The sequence below is a fragment of the Tyto alba genome, unplaced genomic scaffold, assembly GCF_018691265.1.
Source record: "Tyto alba isolate M040663 unplaced genomic scaffold, T.alba_DEE_v4.0 Super-Scaffold_16, whole genome shotgun sequence".
NCBI classification, from domain to species: Eukaryota; Metazoa; Chordata; class Aves; order Strigiformes; family Tytonidae; genus Tyto; species Tyto alba.
In genome coordinates this window covers 12269574-12295609 of record NW_024881278.1, presented here as the reverse complement: position 1 = coordinate 12295609, position 26036 = coordinate 12269574, and the positions used below count along the sequence as shown (strand labels likewise).

The window sequence follows — 26036 nt, the reverse complement described above, 5'->3', positions numbered from 1 at the left end:
ATTGTCTTTTGACATTATTCATACACATAATTTTATATGGAAGCAGTAATGCCTTGTAGCTATATATGCTTAAATAACAGCAAAAGCAATCTTAAATTTTCATGTAAATAAATACAGTACGTTTGCTCCATGTTATTTGCTGATACCAGTTGTTTTATGAAAAAGAACTACATATATTTCACATATAATCTCAGGAAGATTCTTCTGAAGCTCAGTTCTGTAGGTATTGCCCTTGTTCTGCCATTCTTCCCTGTAAAAATGCTTGGTGGTTCAGTCAAAAAGCATACCGATGGGATTGAGGTGACTGCTCTTGTCCCATGAATAAACCACCACAAACAATTTAAACGAACGGTTTGTCAAAAATCCACATGCTAAAATTTCTTTACCTTATTGTTCCACGAAAATGCTGAACAAGTACCATATTCTGGGAGGTAAATATCAACATCAGACCACATCAATGAAAGGTTGTGAAGAAAAAGGAGCTACTTTTATCACAGAGCATAATAAAATCATTAAAACCACTTTATTATCATGACAAACCTTTAAACAGCAACAGGAAAATATTTCCTATGTATAATGAGTTGAGATTGATGCTTGAAATCTATCGATTTATTTCTGTAATGGCTATATTTTTCTCAGTAACTTATTTGTGCTACCTTCATACTTCAATGATACAGAATTTTGCATCTGTTGATAAAAGAATGTAAATGGTTCTGACAAGCAAACTTGGAATTATTTTTTCAATGACATGAAGGTGCCTGAGGAAAGAAGTGGACTATTTTCACAACAGATTTGGCATGCTTGGAAACATCTGTTTGCCAGCCATTCGGACTATACTGCATCATCAGTATCTTCACAGTAGAAACAGTCTTTTCTGTAAAAGACAGTGAAGAACTTGCAGAGTGTTATCAGAAAATAAAAAACTACCAAAGGGGTCATTAGATTTTATTTCCTGGACCCACAGTCTCTCCATTTTGTAATTCTAAAAGGCCACCCTTGAGCGGATCTCACAAGAACTGCCCTGGGCTTAACACAGGGGACTGGGAAGCTCTACTCAGTTCCTCTTCCTCTGAGGGGTGAAGCTGTTACCTGGCTTGGGCTGGCTGCTTGTGGGAGCCTTCCCATTTGATGATGAATATCAACTAGTGCCTGGTCCCCAGAAGAAGCTGGGGAGCCTGTTGTGGTTGCCAGTTAGGGCTACATGGCCAGCTCATTACAGAGAAGGCATCTGTTCGCCCATGCCTTGTCAGCAAAGCATTTAAACATGTGCTTCACAGCAAGCATGTGAGCATCACCATCAAAATAAATGGGTTTATTGTCACACATATGGCTAGACACATTTATTAATTTAAAAAAAAAAAAAAAAAAAAAAAAAAAGGGAAGAGGCAGTGACAGTTTGGATCAACTTGTAAATGTGCTGAAGCTTTTTACTATTTTCTGGTGATCATTCATGAGAGGTGGTGAAGTTTTACATTTTTGATGTGGTTTGTTTAAGCAAGATTTTCTGAAGCATAATGTTACCAAAATTCAGTATGTAGCTATGCAAGGTGAAAGGACCCACCACAGCAACAAGAGCACTAAGAAACACATAAAACAGGCAAAAAGGCCAGGCAAACACAGTAACTTCAAGCGAACAGCTAGCAGATAGAAGTGCACTAATGTACCCTTCATATAGGGTCTTCCTTTGTTAGTCGTGTTTGTCCCTTCGGCACCACCTGAACCATGAGGAGTCAGTCCTGGTATGTTCTGTACCTCTGAGCTCAGCCTCTGCTCAAGGCTAAGTACATCATGATGCCTGGATGAAACAAATTCATCTGGGACTGCCTGTGCTCTTCTAAGACAGTACAAGAAGCACAACAGTGCTTTGCATTTTTCATGGCCACGACACATATTGTACAGGTACCTTGGGGTTGATTCTGTGTGGTTCAGACACAATATGCCAACCTCCTTCATGCTAATTCTGCTCCATTTTGACCCATTACTTCAGATAGAAGCTCTATGGCAGCTTTAATTTCAGCTGTTTGATACGTCTTCTCCCCAAACAAATAGAATTAGTAGAGATGAGTTAATAAAAACTCCCAGATAACACTTACCCTTCAGCAGCCTCTCATGGGTAAATGCTGGCAATTAATGAGTCCCTCATTCTGACTTGCATAATAGGTTTTGTGGTTACTATTCTGCTCACCTGGATTTTTAATTTACTTAAGCTGGTGATGGATTCAAGAGGTAGTGGAACTGGACAGACTTGTGATACGCTTCCTGTTGCTCTTGCTTTCTTTTCTTTTATCCATTTTCTTACGTGTAAAAGAGATGGTTGATGCCAGAAGACGAAAAGGAATAGCAGCATTAATACCTGTGAGCTCTTCTCTCAGGCCAATTGATTTGGCAATTACCTTGTCTTACTATATTGTGAGATTAAAGGGGGTGACAGTTTTCCACTAAAGATATATTTATCCAGAGATGGAGGAAAGTTTCAGTCACCTTGAAAACTGAACACAAGTCAGTCTTCCAGTCCTTACCATGGCATCGTGTGTCCCTGCCTCTCTCATTCAGCCCCTCAGCTCTTCTTATGCAGGTGTCCTGCCATGGGACTTGGCTCAAATAGCAAATCAGCATAACTGAGGAATCATTTTAAATCCCAGAGTGTAACACCACTTAGATCATGAGAGCAGCATCATCGCTGCACCATTATATAACTATAATGCAGTTATATTTAAAGGGATCAAAAGAAACTAAAATTGTCGAATATAACTTTTTAAACAAATGATTTCTCAGAAATAAACAAAAAACCCAACCTATAACCAAAATGGTCCTTCCAGAGGGAAAGAAGTTAGTGCAACATAAAGACTAAGATCTTATAGGGCTGGTCCCCAAGAGACAGGGGGTTACAGAACACAGACAGATAAACTAAGAGCAACCAATTTTCTTTCGTGTCTGTTCCACACTTGCTTTACTTCATGGCTTTCCAACAGCCTTGGCTGGTCTTTACCGACTAACACATATACCATATAAAGGAAAAAAGTATCATATTCTGAATCTCATATTTGGGTTCTGGCGCTCCCTTCAACCCCTTTTCCACCTGTGAGAATTTCATCATTATTGCCCCTGATAGAGTCATACCTGTATATTTCACAACTACCTCTCATTTATTCTATAGTTCCTTACCACCTCACCATCAGATACAGTTGCCTTGGATACAGGGTCACAGCTCAGAGCCGACAGAACTGCCACGGATTGAAACCTTCTGCTGCATCCAGTGTTTTCACCCAAGGAGTGAGAACACTATGAGGCAGTTCTTCCACCTGGCTTTGAATTTTCAGACTACAAATGATAAACTTACTTTCCCTTTAACACCTTTGTCAGCTCGCTTTATAAAAATACCTCCCTTTGGGCTCAAACAGTAAATTTTTTTAGAGCTTTTCCATTGCCAGAGCCTTTAATAACAAAGTTGCTGTACAATCACATTTGATCTTATTTAGATTACTGTCTGGAAACAGAGCTCCTGAGCAGCAGCGGTCTGTCCAGCACCGTGTGCATTAAGACACTTTAAGTTAGACCTATGCTACATCTGAAGACATGAGATACCACTGCAGTTTTTAGGGCTGGCCTAACCTGTATCACAGACAAGCTTGCAGTCCTTGGCGAGCTGTGCACTGGAGCAGATAGCCCATCAAGCAAATGAGGCACTACGCAACTAAGGACTGACTCCCACAACCTATCTTATCTATCTGTCTTCTCTCCCTCTCTCTCCCTTCTTGGTAATATATATACCACTTTAAGTTGAATAAGCAGGCTGTTTCTGCCATTTCCTAACTTTTTTGTTATTTTAATAACATTCTTTTAACATGGGCTTCTTCTCCCCAAAGCCTACAGTAAATAGATGCCAGAGGTTCTGTAAATTTGTTTTGTGAACCAGGGTGGGCTGAACCAGGTCTTTTTTTTCCCCTACCTCCTATAACTGTTCAATACATAAAAATGTGCACATGTGTACCCAATCCACCAGAGACTGTGGGAACAGATGCCCAGTCTATTCTGTGACCTGAAAGAGCACCATGATAAGTTCAACAAATGTAGTTAAAAATCATCCAGGTCACCACTGTTGCTCCTTGTTACATATCTACCTTAAAATGTTAGTCAACTGCTACTCAGAAGGAGACACACTGGCAGAACAGAGCCAGGAGACAATTAATTGCCCATTAAGGAGTTTCAAGGAGCTGCAGGCAATTATTAAAGGCTTTCCACAGTACCAATTTTATCCTGTTTACACACTACTGAGATCGGGTTATTGGTTATCCAAAGTGCTGCTACGCATAACATCAGTGAACACCAGAATCAATCACCCCCAGCATTTCTCTGCTGGCTGTGATTTAAACCACAGCCCAAAAGGTCATGGCCACATTTTAATTCCTCTTTAAAGTACATTGCTTTTTAAAAGAGTTAACAGAATTGTCAGCCTAAAATAATGTAAGTTTCCTTGGGGGGGAAAAAAAAAAAAAAAAGTGATTAAATTGGCAACCATTACATTAAATAACTAAAAGGTAAAGCTAATAAATAGTTGTTAGTTACCAGGTCTATGTGAAAGGTATAAAAAGAGACTGAGAGGTAACAATATTTTTCTGTAGAGCTGAAGGACAAAGACGAACCTAAAATTATGCCAAGAGTGACTTGGGTGAGGATGGGGTGGGCAGTGGTGCCTTGTGCCCAGGGCTGGGAGGCAGCAGGGCAGGGACACTGGGACTCCCCAGCTCCTCTGGCGGCCTGTGATTTCTGTTCATGGGCAACGGGTGTGCAGTCCCACGGTCATCCTCGGAGACCAGTAGGATGATGTGAGGGGCTGCCCCATGGGAATGGGGCAAGAGGCACCTGCAGCAGGGAGTGGTGTGATGGAGAGGGCTGTGGAGGTAACCAGACCACCGGTGGCTGTGATTGAGGAGGGGACTTGGGTGCTCTGAAGAGGAAATTTTGGAGAGCAGAAGGTGGTGAAGGATCTCCTCTGCTAGGAAGGGGACAGGTCAGATGGTCTAGGGCTTAGAAGCTGCAAGGAAACCTCTGTCTTGTGAAATCCCCTAAAGATGGGAGTATGAAGCCTGACCCCAGATGCAGAGTATTTGCACTTGCAGGCGCTGCCGGGTGCAGCTGATACCTGGCCATGTCAGCAAGCAGGTGAGGAGGGGACCCCATGCCCTACGGAGAAGGCGTCCCCCATCACAGAGATGAAACAACGTATTTGGGGTGAAGGATATGCTGAAACTGAAAGGATTAAGGGCGGGGTTTCTTCCCAGAAACCTCAAGAGTTATCGCCTTGACAAGGATTTAAGGCATTGGGGGTGCCCCCTAAGGTCCCCCAGGAAAAGGGAGAGGAATAACTTCCTCAAAACCTTGCCGCTCATGTATGTTTACCTCCTTGCAGCAGGTTTGCCAAGTGTGTTCTTTTATGCTGACACCTTCTACTTGATATTTCCTAGATCTTCAATTTCTAGTGAGTTCTTAGCAGTGACATTTATCAGCTCAAGTAGCCTAACTTTTTAATAAATGACTCTTAAAAAGTGCTGGGGCTTCACCAGCAGCAGCAGTACTCTTGCTCTATTCGTTTACCAGAAGTAGGCAAGCTTTTTTTCTGAGTTATACTGGATATTGCCCTTTCTGTGTACAGCGTGAAAAGAAAGTGCACACCAAAGACTAACCAAACAAGCCCACCTTTGCTCACTATTAAATGCCATTTTCACATAGACATAACCCAATAAATAAAGCAGGGCGATCATCTGGTCTGGCCAAGTTGCTTTGGCACAGAATCAAGCCAAGGAAGAAGCAAAAGTGTCTCTAAATCAGTTTTATGGTTCCCTGGCTGGGGTTGGCTGTTCCCCTATGCACCCTGTACAAGCAAATGGGGATGGAGTTGTGTCAAGCACCATCACCAGCTGATCAGCAGCTCTGGTCTGAGGTCTTGCAAAGCAGCCTCCTTGAAGATGGAACATGTGGGGAGGGTCACGGGCTTGACACTTGCTATCTTTGGCAAGCTTATGTTTGGGTTTTCTGGTTAATCTAGAACACAGGACACAGCTTCTAATGAGGGGCAGGGGCCCTCTCCTAAAAGGACATGATGGAGAATGAATCTCAGAGAAGGATGAAAATCAGAAGAGTAAGAATGCAAACTGTATAGAGAAAAAGAAAAACAGGACCTACAAGCTGGTATTATTCTTCCTGACTCTTGACTGTAAAGGGATGAACGTGTCCTGTGGCGCAACAGCCTTCCTTCCCTATTAACATATTGTTCATAAATAAACTTCCTTCCAATGCTTCAGGTTTTATTGCTCTTATAAATAATATAATTTTATTCTCTGCTAAACTCTTGGGGCCAGGCTCTGGTTTACAGTCATAAAAATTAAGACTGAAACTATTTTCTTCATTTTATGCTACCTTTCTTGGGCAAATCTTAAGCAAGATGACTAAACACTCTCTTGCTTTGTCAGTTACTCTGCCCCTTAGCACAGCTGGGGTGCTCTAACCTCTTGTTAAAACAGAAATAATACGGGTTAGTGTTGGTTAATTTAGTGCTAAACTATCTCACAAAGGAAGACTTCCAGAAAAAGGGGATGAACACAGGATGCTCCTTCTTTTGGCTGCAGCATGTCCCTGTATGAATTGACCTAAGCTATTCCAGAGCTGCTTCTTGGAGCTGCCTCCACACCTGACGATTGCAGGGTCCTACCTCTGGTTTGTTTTCTTTCCTTATCCTAACAGCTGTGAAAAAACATTTTGCTATAATCTTTTCTGAAATGGTAGTGGTGTTAATAACGGAATAATAGAGCCCATACGCTCCTCAGTTGTTTGAGTAAGTTATATTACTGTGGAAAAACTCCTCCTTACACTAGAGGCTAAGGGCCTTAAAAATCTTGCATTAACAGCTGCTGGGGCCATATCAAACCCCCACTCACATTCCAGGTTGTGTGCAGAAACATCTCCCTTGGCTTACCGTAGTACCAAACCTCAGCTAAAACACAGAGGCTTCTGAGACACTATCACACAGAGGAAACATCCCTGAATTTAGAGTAACTATTTTCAAAAATCTGCAGAAAACACAAGCATGATAACCAAGAAATACACCAAGTCTGTCTCAGTAACCACAGATATATATGAAGGTATAGCTCATGGACCCCATGAGTGGCCAATTCCTTCTCTCTCTTGAGATATGTCCACTATCTGAAGACATACACTGCCACCCCCTGCTGCCCTTCCTACAGTCTTCATGTAGCTGATGATACAGTTCCAGGTGAACATTGTTTCAAAAGTTGATTTCTCTTGCAATCTTAATTTTTCATCATTTAAAGCTGCTTCCATTCTTATTTTCCTATGGTATTTTTGGTGTGGACAACTGTGTATCTAAGCAACACCCTAACAGGAAAAGCTTATGCCCTGTAATTTCAAATGAAGTGTTTCAAATATTAGCATTCACACCTGATTTCGCTGTGTACTGAAACTTGCAGTTGCATTTCAGATGCCTCAGTAGACCGAAGGTTGTGCAAAATTTTTTTTCTGAACTGCGAGAAAAAGAAGAGTAATGGCATCCGAATTTTTATATTCTTGAGACATTATGGGCTTTGAAAGAATACTTGCACATAGACTGCCACTCCAGTGCCAGTGCATCTCACAGTACTTCTTCTTTCAGGCTAAGAAATAGTGTTATCTGAATTTCGCAAGTGATCTTGGGTGTGTGTCATATTTCCCCACATGAGACGTCTGATAAAACAGGATGTCACTCCTGGGCTTTCTAAGCCTTACAGATGGAAAAGGCTGTCAAATAGTTAAATCACTGGCTTATCTTTTCGTTGTATGAAACAACTGACTTGCAGCATATTTTTCTACTGCCCCTGGTGTTTGTGTAAGTAGGTATTCAGAGAACATCTATTTCTTGATAGCTGTCTCAGTTCTTCTGTTTTACAATGAGTTAACCTACAAAGATGGACCTGTAGCATAAAAAGACCCTAAATAAACAAATATCTTTTACACTGTTTGGCCAGGTTTTTTTCTAAATCTCTGTACAAATGTCTACAGTTACAATTTAATGAAAAGACTCTGGTAAATCTGCCTCGACTTCTTAATGGTTTAAATATGCCTTCATGAGTCCCTTACGTCAAAAAGTTTCAGCTGAAAGCAAAGCAGCAAATTCTCAAGTATCTTTTTGCTTGGGCAGCTCTTCTAATTCATTCACAAAGGCACAAAGACCTAATTTTAAGTAACTGTAATAGAAATAGAGGATGACAGGACTGCTGACTAACCAGTTATTTCTCATTTTCTACTTCTGCAATTAACCCTTCCTTGGTATGCATTTCCCTTGACTACTTTTAAATTTAATGATACTGAAAAACTTCACCACTTTATCAAGGTCATTTTGAGCTTTTGATTTTATCTGAGATTTTCCTGGTCCTCACAGTTGTGCCAGTAGCAGTTTTTGTAAATGGACAAACAATTTTAACAAACAGCTTTTTCTGCCCCCTCAGTAAAATCATGATTTGGATTTACAATCTCTACACCACAGTAATTTCCACCCCCAAAGGGTTTAAAGTAGACTTGACTCCAAACACATTGAGCACGAATGAGACTGTATTTTTTGTTTATCCTCAGGAGATAAATATACTGCTTGCACAATACTCATTCTGAGCAAAGAGCTGACGGAATATTCAATAATGAATAACCAAAAGGATTTTATCTGGTTTTCTTTTTAATTGAAATTTACTGAGTTAGTTTCTCACCCAGTTCTCACGTGGGCACATTTCCCCTAGTTGCTGTTTCCGCTGTGATTAGACTTGTTCACATAAGACTCGAGAATGAGTGTGAACATTTGGCCCACCATTTCTAAAGGGGAAGAAGCTGCAAGCTCAGAAAGGTTAAAATTCATTGAGGAATCACTGCGGAGCTACAGTTGTTATCAAGGTATTACTGCTTTTTTCATCAATTAGTAAGGAGCACATACTATGGATTTGTAAACACAAGCAACAGCAGTGCTTCACCCATATAAGTAAACCCATACATTAACATCAAACTATTCAATTGCTTATCTTATTCCACTCCAGAGTTTTAATTACTTGAAAAGGCTGCTAATGCTTTGCCTCATCTAATGCAATTAGATTTAAGTTTCATTCTACTTCTCATTTGATTCAAGAGAGATTGCACTGCAACCTTCTGATGTCTATAGCTAGGTGTACCGCCCACTGCAATCAACAGCCCCACTAAGCTCAGGGAGATGTATTACTTAAGTAATGACAAGTGCTGGCAACATCAGACCTACATTTGTTTTATAAACCTGGTGTGCCAATAAAATGAGTAACATGGGATTTCCTAAAGCTCTGTAGACTGGTCTACTATTGACTTCAGTAGAAGTAGGCTATTGAAGAGATATAAAATTAAACATATTTGATTCCTCTGGATTGCTATGCAGTTGCCCTTTACATTATAATTCTGTTTATTACTTAAGTGTTTCTATTCACAAAAGGTTTTATTATCAGTTCTGGGATTTATTGTGCTCAGGAGGACTTTGACATTTCAAATGTTCACCAGTATGTACCCTAATTTTTGTCCTTACCCATCTTCTCCCAAAATGCACTCAGATATGCACTTGGTGCTGACACATCATGAAACCTGTCTCTTTTCATAAAGGTAAGCAAGGCTCATATGGATCACAGGTACAAGCTATGATTCCAGTAATAGCAAACTGTCTTCATACAAAAGACTGCTGATGAAATGTTCCAACTTGGTTTTCTGTTGCTCTAACCCTGATGCTACTACGGCAACAAGTAGAATTCTCATTGCCATCAACAAAGTTGAAGGTAAGGTAATACCGCATTCATTAAAATAAAAGAAATTACATTGTATTTTCCAGCACAGCACCAGGAGTGGATATTGTTACATGAAGTTAATTGCCAACAGACCTATCCTATAATTGTTTTCCTCTTCTCTCCACCATGAAGAGCAATTAAAGTTCACACAGAAGCAAGATGCTGTGCTTCCAAAGATGACTCGTCAGTAAAAGTGAGAAAAAATGATGAAGCGTATGATCTGTGTCAAATTGAAGACAACTGGAGAAGGAAGAAATAGATGGAAAAAAAGAAATGAGGGTCAATAGCAAGATTAACACTAGAGAAGAGGGACAAGTGTGATGATGAACAGAAACTGTAAAGCTTTACATTTGACTTCTTTGGTAGTTATTAACTTGAAAGACTGTGAAGACATCAAACTAATATTAAAAATTTAATCAAGCAAACAAATCATCAGTAGAGGAGGGCATGCTAATTGGGAGGTAGGCAGCAGAAGCTGGGGAAATTAAGATTGTCTGGGAAAGGCAGGTGACAGGCAAATGTTAGATAAGAGCAGGAAAGGGGGAATATCCCCAGGAGAGCAAAGGGGGAGGGCAGAGGCTAGGACTGGCCAGGCTCCATGCAAACACAGTCCCCAGGGTTTCAGGCAGGATTTGGATTTATGAGCCCACAGCAAACAGGGCAGCTGATAAGGCCAGTAATTATGATCCCTCACTGCTACTACAGGCGCGATAACTGGTTTACAGGGAGGTTGCTTATTAATACAGACTCACTGGCTGGAGCCACACGTGTCACCTCCATGGATGCAGAGCTGTCTCAGTGGTATTTTGGCCCACCAATGTTTGATTTGCAAACACATCTCCAAACTCTTGTAAATGCATAGGGAACTGAAAGATGGGTGTTTGCTGCCCAGCAGAACTATCACTGAAGACCAAACTGAATGTCATGCAAAATGAGAGGTACGTACCCACTAAGTAGACACTGCTCCTTCAATTACCTGAGCTAGAGGGACCCTGAAGGCTGCAAAAATGGAGAATCCTTAATTACCAACTCCAGTTTGTCTTTGTTTTGAACCTGGACCAGCACACAGTAAGTCAATATAAAATTTCCCCTGACTTCTGAGATGTGGGACCATATCTCATGTGATGCTGGGCAAATTCTTTATTTCCTGATGTTATATATGGGCTTTGTTCTTTGGGTGACTGCTCTGAGGTGCTGTGGTGCTTGACATTCAGTCTGGAGAGCCAGGTTTCAATGCTCCAGCTGAGTACTCCAAACTCCACAGCCACAGCAAAAACAAGTGCAATTTCATTGTCCTTGACTTAAATTCTCCAGCCGTAAAACAATTAGATCTCCATTGTACTGATGTTAGTGTTTTTAAATACTTGGCTTCATAGCTAGGGTTTAATATTTAAGAAACTTCTGAAACTCTTAGATTAAGTAATTTGAACTGATGTGCTCTGTAGAAATCACTCAGTTTAGATGACCAAAGCACAGTAATAGCTTCATTTTCTGGGTCTGGCATAACCCCTATAGGGGCAGGCAAACTCTAAACAGTACTGAGACTGATGGAAGTAATATTTTCAGATAAATTGTTTTCTTTTCAAATGGGCTTTATTTAAATTATGGGGGTTCCTCCCTCCTGCCTTCTAAAATAAAAACCCAACAAATTTAAGATCAAAATTATTTCATTGCAACTCTTCAGCAGGGACACCTCAAGTCACCTGCGTAATCACATGGATGTACTCCAAGTAAAGCTTCCCGTTGTTGCTCTCAACTACAAGGAGGCAAGCTGTGATTTAGGTTACTTTTCCGCTCACAGCACCCAACCTATGCCCACACATTTAGGAAGTTCCTACCAGTGGTACCCAAAGAAGTTAATACTCCCATGTAGCCATGGCAAGTAGAAAACACTGCTATGGTGCCAGGTCTTCATCTCAGGAAAATCACTGTATGATCCCTTCTCTCCACAGAAATATGCTGACCATTGACCTCCTGACCTCTGAGACTTTTCCTCTCCATTCTTTATCAAGACTACTCAAGTGAGAAAATACCTTTTGGGAATCCTCTGGCACATCGATCAAAACACCATGCACCTAAGGAATCAGATCTGGCTGCAGCAGACCAAGCTGAAACACACTCTCATGCTGGCTGCAGACTGCATATAGGACAGCAAAGGCAAATAACCTGACACAGCAGCTTAGTAATACTGCTTGCTCTTCCAACTGCTTCCTCATTTGGTTTTTGTTTGGTTATTTTTTAACTTCAAGAAAGACAACTCTGGAGGCAACTGCCCCCTAATTTGAATCCTCTGCAAAAGCTGCCTGTACAAGCCTCAGAGAATTGCAGAGCCCTGAGAAAGCATAACACTGATGCTGATCAGGTGCACACTCGGGTTTGACTGTTGCCTTTTGGTTTGCGTTGGCCATATAGACAGTGAAATTGCATTCACAGAGAACAGAGAGCCAGAACCCCCTCCAGCTGCAGCTCAAATTCATATCCTGAAATACAACAATGAGGAAGACAGAACAAATATATTTTCCCCTTAGAGCCTTCAGACCATCTTGGTTATCTGTGGAATTTTTTGCCAAATTACCATGTGAAGTGCCTGCTCTCGGCAGCGTCTCTCCCTGGCTTCTAGCAGTGCAGTCTGACATCTGTCCATGCACTTGCTGAGCTGTCCAACGGTCTTTTGCACGTGACTTCCATTGAATTATCGCCTTCAGCACATCTGGACCTCCAGATTTTCTCAAAAGACTACAACACCGAGCCAGATGATATTTTAGAAACGAGTGGTTATGGTGCCTAGGTTGTGGAGCAAGAGCAAAAACAATGTACTAGGTATGCAGGGACGCCACAGAGGACCCAGAGAGGGTGTCTAACTCAGCCAACATCCTATGCAAGGAGACAGCAGCTGCTGGGAACTGGTTAGCTGGTAGAAAATACCAAACCTAACATTACGTCTCTCATTATGTCGCCTTTCTCCATGTGGTTTCAAAGCCCCATCTCTCATCTCACTGCAGGGCTGTGCCTTATCTCTCGGAGATAAGAGCAGAGCATGACCCATCCTTTTGGGTAGAGCTGTCAGTCCACACGAATATGGAGTTATTTAACAGGATAGTCAGGGATGACAAAAGGATGAACAGTCCTGCCCACACCAATACACTGTGCCCTAACCACTTGGAACCCTCGCACAAAGGGAAGATCTTTGCACCTTTTCTTCCCAGGGGCCCTTCTCAAGCACCTGTAACTCAGGCATGTTCCATCCAAAAGCAATCAAGCTGCAGTAAGGATGCTTTTTAAAATTTTTATGCTGAAAAATCATGTTTGCGTATCAGAATACTTATTTTGACCTCACTTTTAAATGCCTGGTATGGATTTCTATAAAGCAATTGTATCACTTGATATTTGAAACATTTGTACTTATATGTAAGAAGCTTAAAATCCAAATGTAGTATGTCGATGTCTCAATATGTTTTACTAGATAGGCACCTAATGTTTACTCTAACATTTAAGAGAGGAAAAACATCTGGGTACAGAGTCTAGACTCATGGTCCAACTCAGAAATCCAGTTTCAGGCATCCCGAAGTTGCCTTATGTGCTAGGCAGAAATTATCTGTGCTACTAGAATATGGGGAAAGCTATGATTGATTATGCTGTACTCGGCAACATTTTACCAGGAAGAAAATTGGTCTGAGTTATGCTTTGCTTTCAGTCTTTAACAAAGTGCTGGAAACTATTTGTGATTTGCATTTGGGGAAGGATGGAAGGATGGAAGGAACTCAACTGAAAAACAAAGTCTACTGCCAGTTAAACCAATGAATCCAGAATCAAATTCACCTAGCTGATCCTTAAAGAAATCTGAACAATAATTGCCTACAAAAAAGGTACCTTTTGGGGTACAAAATAGTGACTAAATAAATGGTGTAGACTGACAGAAAGCAATCAGAAATTAGGCTGAAGAATTTCCTTACACAGCTCTGAAAATAAGGATGTGATGAAAAAATCTCAACATTTCATTATTCAACCACAAACAGTGCAATAATAAAAAAATTAATGCCCAGGGTGCTATGAAGAGAGTTTTGTGGACTCTAAGCCACTGTCTCTGTGGGTTGTTCAGGAAAACACTTGAGATTAGACTTAACATGTCATTTTAACTCTCTCCCATTTCTTAAAGACCCCACCAACATTTCTCACCCAGAGGGTTTGATTGAGTCCCTGTGCAACTAGGGAAGATGCAGAACTGCAGCTGGGAAAGTACAGGAGATAAAGCACCTAACAAAGAGGAGCTGCTCGGCTCTGCAAAGGCCCTGCTCAAGGAGGGTGGACAGAACAGTTTTCTCCAAGCCCAACTCTTGTGTTCACAAGAAGGATGAAGAACTGGAGTCGCCCTCCCTCCCCTTGGCTTACGCAAACCCCAGAAAAACTTGCAGCCCTGTCCCTGGGTGACTGTATTTTGATGCCTACATATGATGGATTTAGTTGTTTTATTAAAACCAGTGAGACCTTGAAAAGACCCAGAGAGTTTTCTCTAAGTTGAAATCCTCTACAGATAAGAGGCTGAATAACCTATGGGTGATTTACCCTTAACAGACACGATGTCTATTCTCTATTTGTCAAGCAGTGAGTAAGAAAGCTTTCCGATGCGTCGCTAGGATAGGAGTGTGTTTAGCTGGGGTAATAAAGCTGCTTTGACACATGTAACTGCAGAAGTTGTTGAGGAAGGCAAGCTGTTTTGACTCTAGATGTCTGGTAGCTCTTGGCAAGGTTGAGTAAAGACACATTCCCCTTGCCAATTAAGTGTGACACGAAGGCAAGTGAAATTGCTCTGAACCAGGATAATGTGGTATGTGAGCTGACGGTGGAATCGAAGGTACTCCAGGTAGGTAGGTACATAAATGAGCTGGCTGGGAGGGAACAAAGGGACCATGAAAGAATGGCTCTGGAACTGCTCCCCCAGGTGACATTTTTGATGTCTACCATTTGGTTTCTCCCATGCTGGGACTGAGGAAGACCGACTTCTGCATGCTTCATTAAGAGTAGAGCTTTTGGGTTCTAGGGGGACAACTAGTTAATTCACTGAATTTTTTTTTTTTTTTTTTCCTTTTACTGGGCAAACACAGCTGCCAGTAATAACCGAATAGAACCGTGTGGTGGAAGAAGCCTTGCCCATGGAGAAGCAGCTGAGCTCACCATGGGCTTTGCCTCCCTACGAGCTGCAGCAGCCTGAAGAGGGGAGTGAGGAGAAGCACTGAGGTGGGGGCAGCAGTTCCTCTTCACCTCCAGGAGCCGTGCACGTAGCTATGCCAGGATGGGGTGCAACAGCCTTGGGGTGCTCCAGGAGACGCTGCTACTCCTGTCAGGGCTGTGCAGCTCAGCTGTGCCCAAACACACAACTCTGCTTCACTTCGAGCCACCTTCTGCTGCCTCTCCTCACTCAGAGCAAAACCTTGCCCTACAGCAGGCTCGCTGCACGCACGCAAAGTACTGTGAGTAAGCCAGGAGTGTGAGCTAGCAGGTAGTATGCCGAGAGAAGGTACTACTCGGGGGAATGCTTAGTAGAAGCCTCTGTTGTAGCTCAGGAAAAACAATCTTCAGCCTCCATCTCGCATATGAGAGATGTAGACATTATTGGCTATAGACTGGTGCCCTGGGTTGCACTACAGGAATATGAGAAACAGTTCTTGGTTCAGCCATTTACACCTGTCAAGATTGCCAAAAAACTCATTCCCTCTGCCCAGGAACCAATGCAGTGGAGATGTAAAGAAATGCTTGCAAATGAAGAGGAAACATTTTACATTTCAATAACCACAGAGTGGAGAAGCCAGGGTTGGGTGGAGAAGTGAATGGATCTGAGTTTACACATCACCTGAAAATTTCTCTGTTTGCTACAGCAGGTGTAAGGAAAGAGTGCATTTGTTAAGATACTGACTTTTTTTTTGTCCATTCATTCAGGTGAGTCATAATGATTCCTTAAAAATATATGCTCTTGTGATGAAGAAGGCCTAACGCTTAATTAAAATGGTGCTTTAATGACTGGAGTATTGAATGTACTTGAACAGGAGAAGTTAACCGAGTTATTCAACGCACAAAGTAACAATACTTGACAACATCGCTGTAGTCACCATCTCGACTCCATTACACAATTAGTCACTATTGATAAAACATTTTTCGAACCTAATGAATCTAAATGCAACAATGAGCTGTGCCTTACCTCCTCTCTAATAAAGGGAAAGCACGACATCTGTGCTCAGAAGCCCCAAGAGAACTGGCTTGTTACAAAACTTAAGAACTGGCAAGGAGAGAAAATCGGTAAGATCTTGTGTCCGCAGGGACAGGATTTCTCGAGCAATACTCCCAGAGCAGCAAACAGGCACAGCTTTACTTCAAGTAAATCTCCCACACGACAGTTCTCAATGGTGCTTTCAGAGTACAAAAAAAAAAAAAAAAAAAAAAAAAAGTAAAAGCCGGTAGTTTCAGAGTAAAACAAATTCCTCCCCCCTAAACTCAGCATTTGCTCATCAAGTGCTGCTCTTCCGAAACACCGACCCGGTGGGAGTAGCTGCAGCCAGCGCTGTACCCAGCGCGTACGTCCCGGTACAGCCGGCAGACACACGGCTTCGCGTGAGCTTACGTCTTGATTCACAAACGCATCTCAACTTTGCCACCAGTTAATACCGGTACCAAGTTCCGCGGTGAGGCGCCGCGAAAGCCTGGCTACCGCCCAGCACCTGCAGTAGCCCCGCCGCCGCTAACGAGCCGAATGACCACCCGGCGCGTCCCGGGACCGGGCAGGGCTGCTCGGGTCGCTCCCTCGGGAGCCCCGCCGGGCAGCCGCACCGCCGGCACCGGGAGTTCGCTGGGGAGGGACGGGGGGAGGGGGTCCCGTCACCGGCCCCGGCGCAGCGGCTGCCGCGATGGTGCCCGGCTCCGGGCGCCGGGACCGCGACCCCCCGGGGCGGGAGGGGAGGGGACACACACACACACACAGACACGGACACGAACCCGGGCTGTGTGGTGTGTGTCCCCCCCACTCCCCGCGGCTGCAAAGCGCCCGGTTGCCACAGCAACGCGGCGGCGCCTCTCCCCCAAAGTTTGGTCGCTATAACGACCGGCCCGGGGCCGCGGCCGCGGCATCCCCCGGGCCGGCGCCTCCGCCGCGGGGCCGTCGGGGCGGCGCTCACCTATGGTGGAGACGACGGTGCCCACGAAGTAGAAGGCGCCGGGGAAGTCCCAGCGGGGCCGCAGGGCGTCGACGCGGATGCCCGCGGCCATGGCCGCCTCGTAGCTCCGCAGGAAGGCGCGCAGCTCCGGCAGGCTGATGTTGAAGATGCGGCTGAAGTTGTGGAGGGTCCGGTTCCAGCGGAGCTGCGCCGCCGCCTCCGACGGGCTCTCGAGGGCCGAGAAGACGGTGGCGCCGGCGCTGAGGTACGCCGCGATGAGGGCGGCCAGCAGCAGGAACCGCCCGTTGTCCTCGTTGAGGGGCGCCAGGCGCCGCCGGCGGCAGGAGCCCGCCGCCCCCCGCGGGGGCATCATCCGGTGCGGGGCGCGGCGGGCGGCGGGCGGCCCCCGGCGCGGGGTGCGGAGCCCGGCGCGGCGGCGGCGGCGGCTTCGCTGCAGGGGCCGCGGCTCTGAGTCATCCCCCGGCGGGGCTGCCCGCCCGGCTGGCGAAGGCGGCAGCGCCCCGGGGCCGCCGGCCTCGCCCGCCCGCCCTCAGCCCCACGCCCCGCGGCCCCGGGGGCTGCTGCGGCGCGGCCCGGCCGGCTCGCTCTGGCCATGCGGGGCGGCGACGGCGGCGGCCCCGCCGCGGGGGAAGACAGCCGCGGGGAGGCGGAGGCGGAGGCTCCGCTCGGCGCCCGGTCGACGGCGGGCGGAAGGCGGGAGCGTGCGGCGCGGCCCCCGGGGAGCCGCATCCCCGGCGGGAAGGCTCCCCCGGCCCCGCCGCCCGCCCGGGCCGGGCCGCCGCCGCCGGTGCCGCGCCCCCGGGGGTGCCGCCGCGCCCGGCCCGGGGGAGGGACGGGGCGGGGCGGTCCTGCCCTGCCCTGCCCGGCCCGGCCCGGCCCAGCCCGGTCCTGCCCGGCTCGCCGCCCCCCACCGCGGCACTGGCCGGCCGCCGGCCCCCCGGGCTCGCCCGGGGAGGGGGGACCCGGCAAAGGCGGCTGCCCCGCCGTCATGTGTGCGACGCGCCGTGCCGTGGCGGAGGGGTTTGGTTTGGTTTGGTTTGGTTTTTTTTTTTTTTTTTAAGCTTTGAAGCCGTATCTTTATGCCCGGTGCCAAGAGAGGTGGCTTTGAGGGAGCTGGTGGTGGTCAGTGGAGCACTAATTCATTTCAGCCGTTTCTAGGGGTTTGATCTGACTCCAGTGTCCGGGCTACACAAAGTTACATCCAAGAAAACGATAAATTTTGGGTTCCGTGCCAAATGCCCATTCAATCTGAGCTAGCGTCTGAAAGGTGATTTTTTTTTTTTTTGTTTTCCCCAAAGCTGGTGGATTTTTTCTTTGCTGTTTGGCTTGGGACAAACGCTATGGCCGTTCTTATTCATTAGGCTGCAATAAGAACTGCAGTCCTTTCCCGAGAGTCTTGTAGTAAATAATAACATTCTTCTGGGTTTTTTTTTTGTTTGTTTGTTTTTGTTTTTTAAATAAAATTCACACTGATAAAGTATAGCAAATAGGATGGGAGTGATGACAGTCATGCAAACGTGTGCAGGGGACAATAATACATGTGGGAAAGATCTGGGCTTGGAAGAGCAAATAGCCCCCACAATTTCCAACTGCCAATGTCAGTCTCATCTGGATGGGAGTTTGTTCCCTGGTTTATGTTTTGGGGTTTTTTTAACCTAGGTTTTATATTATTTGTACAGTAAAATCCTTGCTACCTCTAGGTAGCTACTTGCAGCCTTTTAGCAAATGGATCATCTCTAGGACTTCTCCATGGCTGTTCTTCACACATTCATTTCTTATTTTGGATCTTAGAGATTTTGCTCTGCCCTGAGATATCATGTTACTGGCCGTTATCTTCTGGCCACATCAGTAACAGGAGAATTTCCTCCCTTCCTAATGGACTGTTCATCTTCGCCAGTGGAAGAAAATGTCTTGGGTTTGCATCTATGCTTCCTAGGAAAAGACCACAGATAAAATGCAACAACTTAGTTTACAAAGTACTCAAATATCATGTTTTGATAGCCACCAACACATTTAAACTTTGCTTTTTGCCATTATTGCTTTTGTGCTAAAGCATTGTTCAGTAGAGGTGGAAGAAAATTGCCCAGAAATATCAAAGATTTCCAATCTCCTGTTGTGCTCAAGGCGACCGATACCACATGCAACCCTTAAGAACGAAAGTGGCTTCTATTTCAAAGTGACAATTGTGCCCCATTATAAATACTAAAACTAAATAAAAATAAAATAATTAAACCAGTAAATCACAAACCAGAGAGCTGTGGGAAGTAGGCGCAGATCTCAAGGACAAAGGAAGAAGAGGGAAAAAAAAAAAAAGGAATGTATATCAGACCTAATCAAAAGCCTATCAAAACGGGTGGGAAGTCTCTCATGGATAGTCAGGGGCTTAATGTAATGGGTCAGATATGGACCATTTAGTGACAATGGCTATAGTTAGAAATAATTTCCATTCCGATAACACAGGAATGATTACATGCAAGCCACTCTGTCAGATGCTGTAAATCTAAGCCAATTTACCTGAACACACAGGACTTAAGTTACTGCAGCTGGATATTAGGGTTTGGATTCCTGGTATCTTTGCATTTGCAGGAGAAATAAGACTTTATTTTTTTATATATATACTTTTTTTTTTTTTTCTATTGAAAACATTAAAAAACAAGGGTCCAATTCTATGGAGTGCTCAGCAATTTCACCTACTGTGAAAGGCCAATGATGTTTTTAGTGGGAAGACAGTTGGAAAAGTTTGTGTAATTCATATTCTCACCACGCCATGCATTGTCCCCCTTTGGATGATGGTTGGGCCGTAGATGGAGACTGAAAAATTGGCTATTTCCTTGGGTGACAGGACTGAATCTTTTCCAAGCAGTAGAAGCTGACTGACTCTGGAGACTGTGGTGACCTTTCAGGAGATGTCCTGCCTATGAAAGGATGACACTGGTGGGATGCTGATCAGCTTGAAAAATCACATAATAGATATACAAGCATACTGGTAACTTTCCACAAAGAAAAAAAGCTAAGCTGAAGCAGCAAGGAACGTGGTTTAGCTGCTTCAGCATGGACAAGATAATATTTCAAGCATCACCGAATCATGGTTTCTAAGAATTAGAGCTGTTGACAGATTTTCAAAATGTTTTGACAACTCATTTCACTAAGTTTTTTTTTACTTAGAATCTTGAAGATTTGTCACCATTTTGCAAAAATGCTCAATTTTTTTGGTTATAAAGCTAAGAGGGGAAAAAAAGAAATGTCCATCTGTTTTTTTTTTTTTTTTTTTTTTTTCTCCTTCATTAAAGTCTTGCTGAAAATGTATGGTCATTTCTAAAGTAACTAACTCCTGGAAAAACTCCATTAGCTGGATACAAATCCTCCACAGCTACAGGACTTTAGCTTAAAGGAAGGTCACAGTTTTGGTTAGTCTGATCCAGATACCCGAGTTTGAAGAAATGTCCTGAAGCTGCTGCTGCTGCTGCGTCTCTGCTTGGGAAAAACTAAAGGCAGTCGTTTAGTTAAATGAATGATGTTTTTATAAATTAGCTTGATTAATTGAATCAAATGTCCAAGCATTTGGTGAAAATATCACATCTTTAAAGCCATTTGCCTAGGATTTTTTTTCTAAAAGCTGATGGTCAACTGTAAATCAGGGTTTATGCTAAAACTGGTCCCTGTGCTGTGGGCACATTGTATGCATGGTGCCAAGCATTTTATTTACCAGGAGGCTGGTGTTTGTGAAAGCAATTATTTTAATAATCAAACAGTGATGTTTACATTATTAGCTTGGTTGTTTAGAGTGAAGCTCGTGCAAAGAAATGAGATGCATTCATTAAATGTTTAATTAAACCATTGTCTGAAAATAGGTCATAACACTGCACATCACGTCTCATTATTAAAGAATAAAGCTTAATATGGTATTTTAAAACTTAAACAGCCCAGTTACTGTTATTCCTTTCAAGGGAACAGTTCTTTTTTTTTTTTTTTTTGTGGGTAAAATCCTTAAATTCTCAACCATGATTTGACCGTGGGACTTACAAGCAACTTAGGAAGACCACTTCTTTTGACTTCAGGGATAGTAAGACCTCCACAGCTGGATTCTTGGTTTCAAAATAAGGTATGCACTCATACATGTCCCCACTGACTTTGCAGTGAATATCTGCTGAAAAAAAAATACTAAGTACCTAATTTTGGAGATTTTTACCACTATATTGACCTGGCAATATCTCAAGTAATTACCTGGAAGTGTCTTATGCAATTTGAATGTAAACATGCCATACAGTCCCTGACCTGAAATGTACAGCTGTTTTGGAGTAGCTGGACATATTTTCTATCTAGACAGTGACCAAAGACAAACAGATTTGTAACTGTTGCTGCAGCTGTGATTAATGTGCAGATGTTTCTGTGGTGCTCTTTATACAGCCCAATACGGTTTAGTTTTTGGTCTGTAATGCGTGCCAAAGAAATTACTTTTCAGTGGGTGGCCTTATGGTTAGTCTGGATGCTCAGCAAGCTGCTCAGGCAATGAGATGGTCCTCTTCTTCACTTGTACCTCCTGCTGGATTTAAGGGGACAGTCTCTGCTTTGGTATTACTTTATAATTAAAAGAAATGGATGAGGTAATTGGTAGTCTATGCAACCAGAGCCTTGGTAGCGTTGTAAGCAAGGGCTTCAGTCATAACGCATAACGTAAGTGAATATGGCAATTTTCTGAGTCTCCATACTGTGGGATAGAGGGCGAGTTCCTCCTGGTACCTAAATTAGCACGATGACAGACTGATACAGTGAAAAGTATACTAACTATAAAGTATTGAGAGAAAAGTAAGTGTTGCAATGGAGCCTTAGTTGTTACTAATGTCGTCTCATCATCTCAGAGTACTTTTGTGAATTTTGAAGCAAAAGACCAGCCCGGTGACTGAAATGGCCGTTTGTACTCTCTTGCCTCCTGTCTGTATCAGGGTGACCTCCTGGGGATGGGAGAGAGAAAATAGGCAGGCTTGTATCTGGTCTTGAAGCCACGAGTTGCCTACTGCAGCCAGCTGGGTTGAAAACCAGGTTGTTTTATGGGTTGGCTAGCAGGTGATCCGTATTCTGTCTTGGGCTGAAACTGTTATCAGGCAGCTGGGCTGTGTAAGGCCTAGTTACTCTGCCAGTAGCACTCTGGCTTTCATGAGAGCAGAGCCAAAAAGCTGAGGAGATAAACTTGGGAGTCCTTTGGGAACCCTTTCCTGTACTCCCAAACTCAAAATCAAGTCAGGGTGAGAGGTTGGAGTCAGCCATGTGCAAGTTTTGACTTGTTAGGTCTAATGGCAAGGGGATGCTAAACTGTACTGAAACAGGAGCACTGTTAACTGAAGAGGTGGTCTTATTAGGATAGTATTTCCCTAGGTTTAAGAGAAACAGAAAACAATTGCTGTTTAAATCAAGAGATTCCTGCATTCTTCCTGCTAATTTATGAATAGTTATGCAACAGTCTTTTTTTTTCTTTATTTTTTGTGAGGCCCGATGATAATCTAACTACGCTTTCTCACTTTCACTGTTCTCACTGAGAGAGAGAATAATCTAATTAGCTATTCAGCCCTGACAATTACATGCCATTTAAATGTGATGAATAGCCCGTTTCAAAAGGTCTGATCCTGTGTAGCGCTCTGAGCATCCTGAGCACTGTAATGTGTTCTCACTTGCCGGTAACTTCAATGGAAGCTGAAGGCACCCAGCATCTTGTGCAGTTTGTTCTATATTCTGATGACTTGTTTTCATCTCGGTCTTTGGCAGTAGGAAACTTCACATTTTATGGGCAAACCTTCCATTCTGGTGGGTTATGTTCTTCCTGGGCTAGTTTTGCTAATTTGTTTTCTATTATTGCTTTGCACAGGGAAATCTCAGTCAGTGTCTTGGCATGCAAAGGATTTTTAATGTTTTAATAATGGAAAGACAGTATTCTTCAAATAAGGGAGAAGCAGCTCTGTAATATTTCTGAGACCCTACAAAGGATAATTTCTGAATACACGACCCACTGTTGAGTTCATGTAGACTACTAGGCAACAAACCAGTTGCCTTCTTGGTTTTTTTTTTGATCTCACCTTTTTCAGCACAACCAGGGCTAGGCCGTTCAGAAGTGATCAGCATCCTTCAGCTCTCCAAGTGAACAGCTGAATTTTTGAAAGACCTGAATGGCCAGTGAGGCAGCAAAAGTGTTCCGTAGCCTGCCATTTCTCTTGACAATAATTTGGAGGAAAGAGGAAAAGCTCTTTGTAAATCTCTCTTTTAAAGTGAGAGAGGTGGCCCCTGTATTAAAAGAGGAGTTGAGGTTCACTGTGCTGCAGAGGGGAGGGATGGATTGGCAGATGCATGTATGGATGGATGCAGGAACCTGCAGAATAGGATTGATGCATCTCCTGAGAAGCCTGCATCCTCCAAATCCATGCTTGCCTGAGTACTGAAGAGCTGAAGGGAGCTTGCCAGGAAGGGAAGTAATTTTAGAGTGCGATTTGGAAAATTATTCAGTTTAAAAATTGCTATTTTTGAAGGGCTACTTTCAGCTGGGATCCAGTCCCCAGCATGTTCCCAGAAGCACTCGCCTTGCTGCAGCAGAGCGTGGTGGAGGGGGAGAGGAGAAATCTCTCTCTGGGAGCCAGGAGCCCTGAACCTCGCACTGCCACCATGCAACAATTATTGGGAGTGGGTCCTTCTCCCATTTTTTGTTCCATCCTGTGTTTGGCAGGTGAGTTCTTTAACCTAGCTAGCTTGATGGACACAGCAAAGGTAACTCTGCCCACCCTCCCTAGGGGTTCACTGTCCTCAAGGGAAGGAGCGGGCACGTGTGTCTGGAAATGGGGCTGCTGGGCAGACAGAGTTCCGAAACAGGAAAGTCTACTTTATCCTGTTGACATAAAAGCCAAGGACAGCTTGAGGAATTTATCAAAGTTATGAAATGGCAAACAAACACCTTTTTCATGCCATCTGAAGATGTACTGTATGTATTTTACAGACCCTGGGGCTGCATCTCTCACAAATCTCTCCAGCCGGTGGCATTGAAATGAAACCTGCTAAGCTGACACTCACTCCATCAGGCTGAGCCTTTACAGAAGTGCAGGACAGACAGCATTTGGTCACAGCACTGAAGGAAATGTTGGCAAGCCCTTTGGCCTGCCAGATTTGCTTTCTAGGTTGAGAAGCTGCAGAGAGCGATCCTGTGCCGATTACACCTGTCAGTTATCAACAAACAGGTTAAAACATCCCTTCCACTCTGGATTTGTCCCTCTTGTTTCATTCAGGTAGGTGCTGGGTGATGGTCCTGCGAGTCCATTTACCCTGCTAAGCTTTTCACAAACAGGTTCCATTTCTGACTAAGCAACTTCATACAATTTGGTTTGTTCTCGAGGACATGTGCGGTTGAAGCGTATGGCCGAAGACTACACCCCGGTTCCCATGCAGGTATCAGGACTGCTCGCTGGTGATGGTTTTTGGAAGCATTAGCGTTTATCACAACAGTGTTTGACCCAAGGCTGCTGGGAGTGACTGGCTGGTGGGTTTCTCAGGCAGAGGACCAAGCCCAGCTGAGACGTGTGTTTGTGCACTTAGGTACAAAACAAAGTAATAATTTCCCTTGAATGAAAGAAAAAAGCTGAGCCTATGGTTGGTTGATCGTCAATGTATCCATCCAACGTACGGCAGTGTTAAGTGACCAGCTTTACACAAGGGCTCATTTTCATCCCTGCCGCTCGTTTTTGTCAAACATTGCTAAGAAGAGGAAGTGTGAAACGTTTTCCGAGTTGCTTCCCTGCTCCTGTTCACCTGACATGCAGCAGATGAGTAGCCCAGTGTCAGGCTGTGGGGGAAGGCTCTGAGATCTAGCAGACAGCCCCCTGAGACAGCAAACAGGGGCCAGCCCCTCACTGGCATCTAGAAGAGTGTCAACTGTTCCACTGGGTTAGAGGGGAAGAAGTGATGGTAAAAGGGGGCATATCATTGTGCTGTTTAGTTATTTCTTTTTGGGGGAATATTCGTGTGTGAAGAGACATTATAGTATATTCTGTATCTGGGGGGATGAGGAACATACAAGGAAAGCAACATATCATCTTTTGAACAAATGCTAAGCTTCTGCTAGGAAGCAGAAAGTGAAGAAAGAATGTGATGGTGAGGAGGTCTCCTTTCTACAGGTGTCCATTAGTGCTTCAAACATGGTGAGCAAATGGGGGAATGTATCAAGCTTTCAAAAAAAAAAAAATTTGTTTGCTATGCAGAGGATTTTAAAGGACCTTTCTTTCCAGATTAAGATTTTCCATTATTTATAGCCACATAAAAGATGTTTTGTGTGTAATACCAAGACATTCTTCGTACACATAATGAAAGAATGACAACTGCTGCACCACTGAGCATGCAAAAATGTGTTGGGGAAAATAGAAAAAGCTGCAGTCAGGCCCAGATTCATTTTCATCTCTGGTCTTAGCCCGGACATGAACTTCAGCCTCCCCAGTTTTCCTATTTTTAGAGTCAGCCACTGCCCATATTCACCTGGGCACTAGGGAAAAATTGAATGAAGCTGTTTGGCAGCATTTTGCAGTCATTTTACAAATGAGCAGTCAAAGTGGTGGAAAGGGGAAGCGATTAAACTTCTTACAGCGGATTTAATCCATTGTAGGTGTACTGTGACCAATGCTGTCACTTTGGTTTTAGAGCACTGGGGTATGATTTAGCCTTTAACAAGCACTTATCTGGTGAAAATGCATCAGTGGCAACATAAAAAATAAAAACGCACAATGAAGAACATAGAATATTGAAACCTAGCTACATGGTGTGCTTCAGGTAAGAAAGACCTTAGGTAAGGAATGAGGTAAATGTAAAAGAATAGTGGGACAAAAGATGCCTAGAAGTGGGCAGTTCAGAAGTGGAGGAAATAATGGTAACTCAGGGCACGCTGCGCCTGAGAGATCACCTCTCCAGCTCTGGGTCTGTGAGAAGCACAGGGGGCAGGGATGGAGAATAGAAAGGAGCACAGACTCTCTTTAAAAGGTTTCTGAAAGCTCCATCAGTCTTGCAGTACCTTCAAAAG

General features: G+C 44.0%; 1 protein-coding gene across 3 annotated transcripts in view; it reads right to left on the bottom strand.

The window, feature by feature from the left end:
• Positions 1-17355, bottom strand: part of KCNK12 (potassium two pore domain channel subfamily K member 12) — a 29633-nt gene extending 12278 nt beyond the window's left edge. For all 3 annotated transcript variants that reach the window (XR_006165063.1, XM_042789834.1, XM_042789833.1), the window contains exon 1: positions 16997-17355. Coding sequence is in view for 2 of the 3 variants with exons in the window: in XM_042789834.1 (XP_042645768.1) it covers positions 16997-17348 (352 nt within the window). In the remaining variant the exon portion in view is untranslated. The remainder of the gene's footprint in view (positions 1-16996) is intronic.
• Between the last annotated feature and the right edge of the window lie 8681 nt (positions 17356-26036).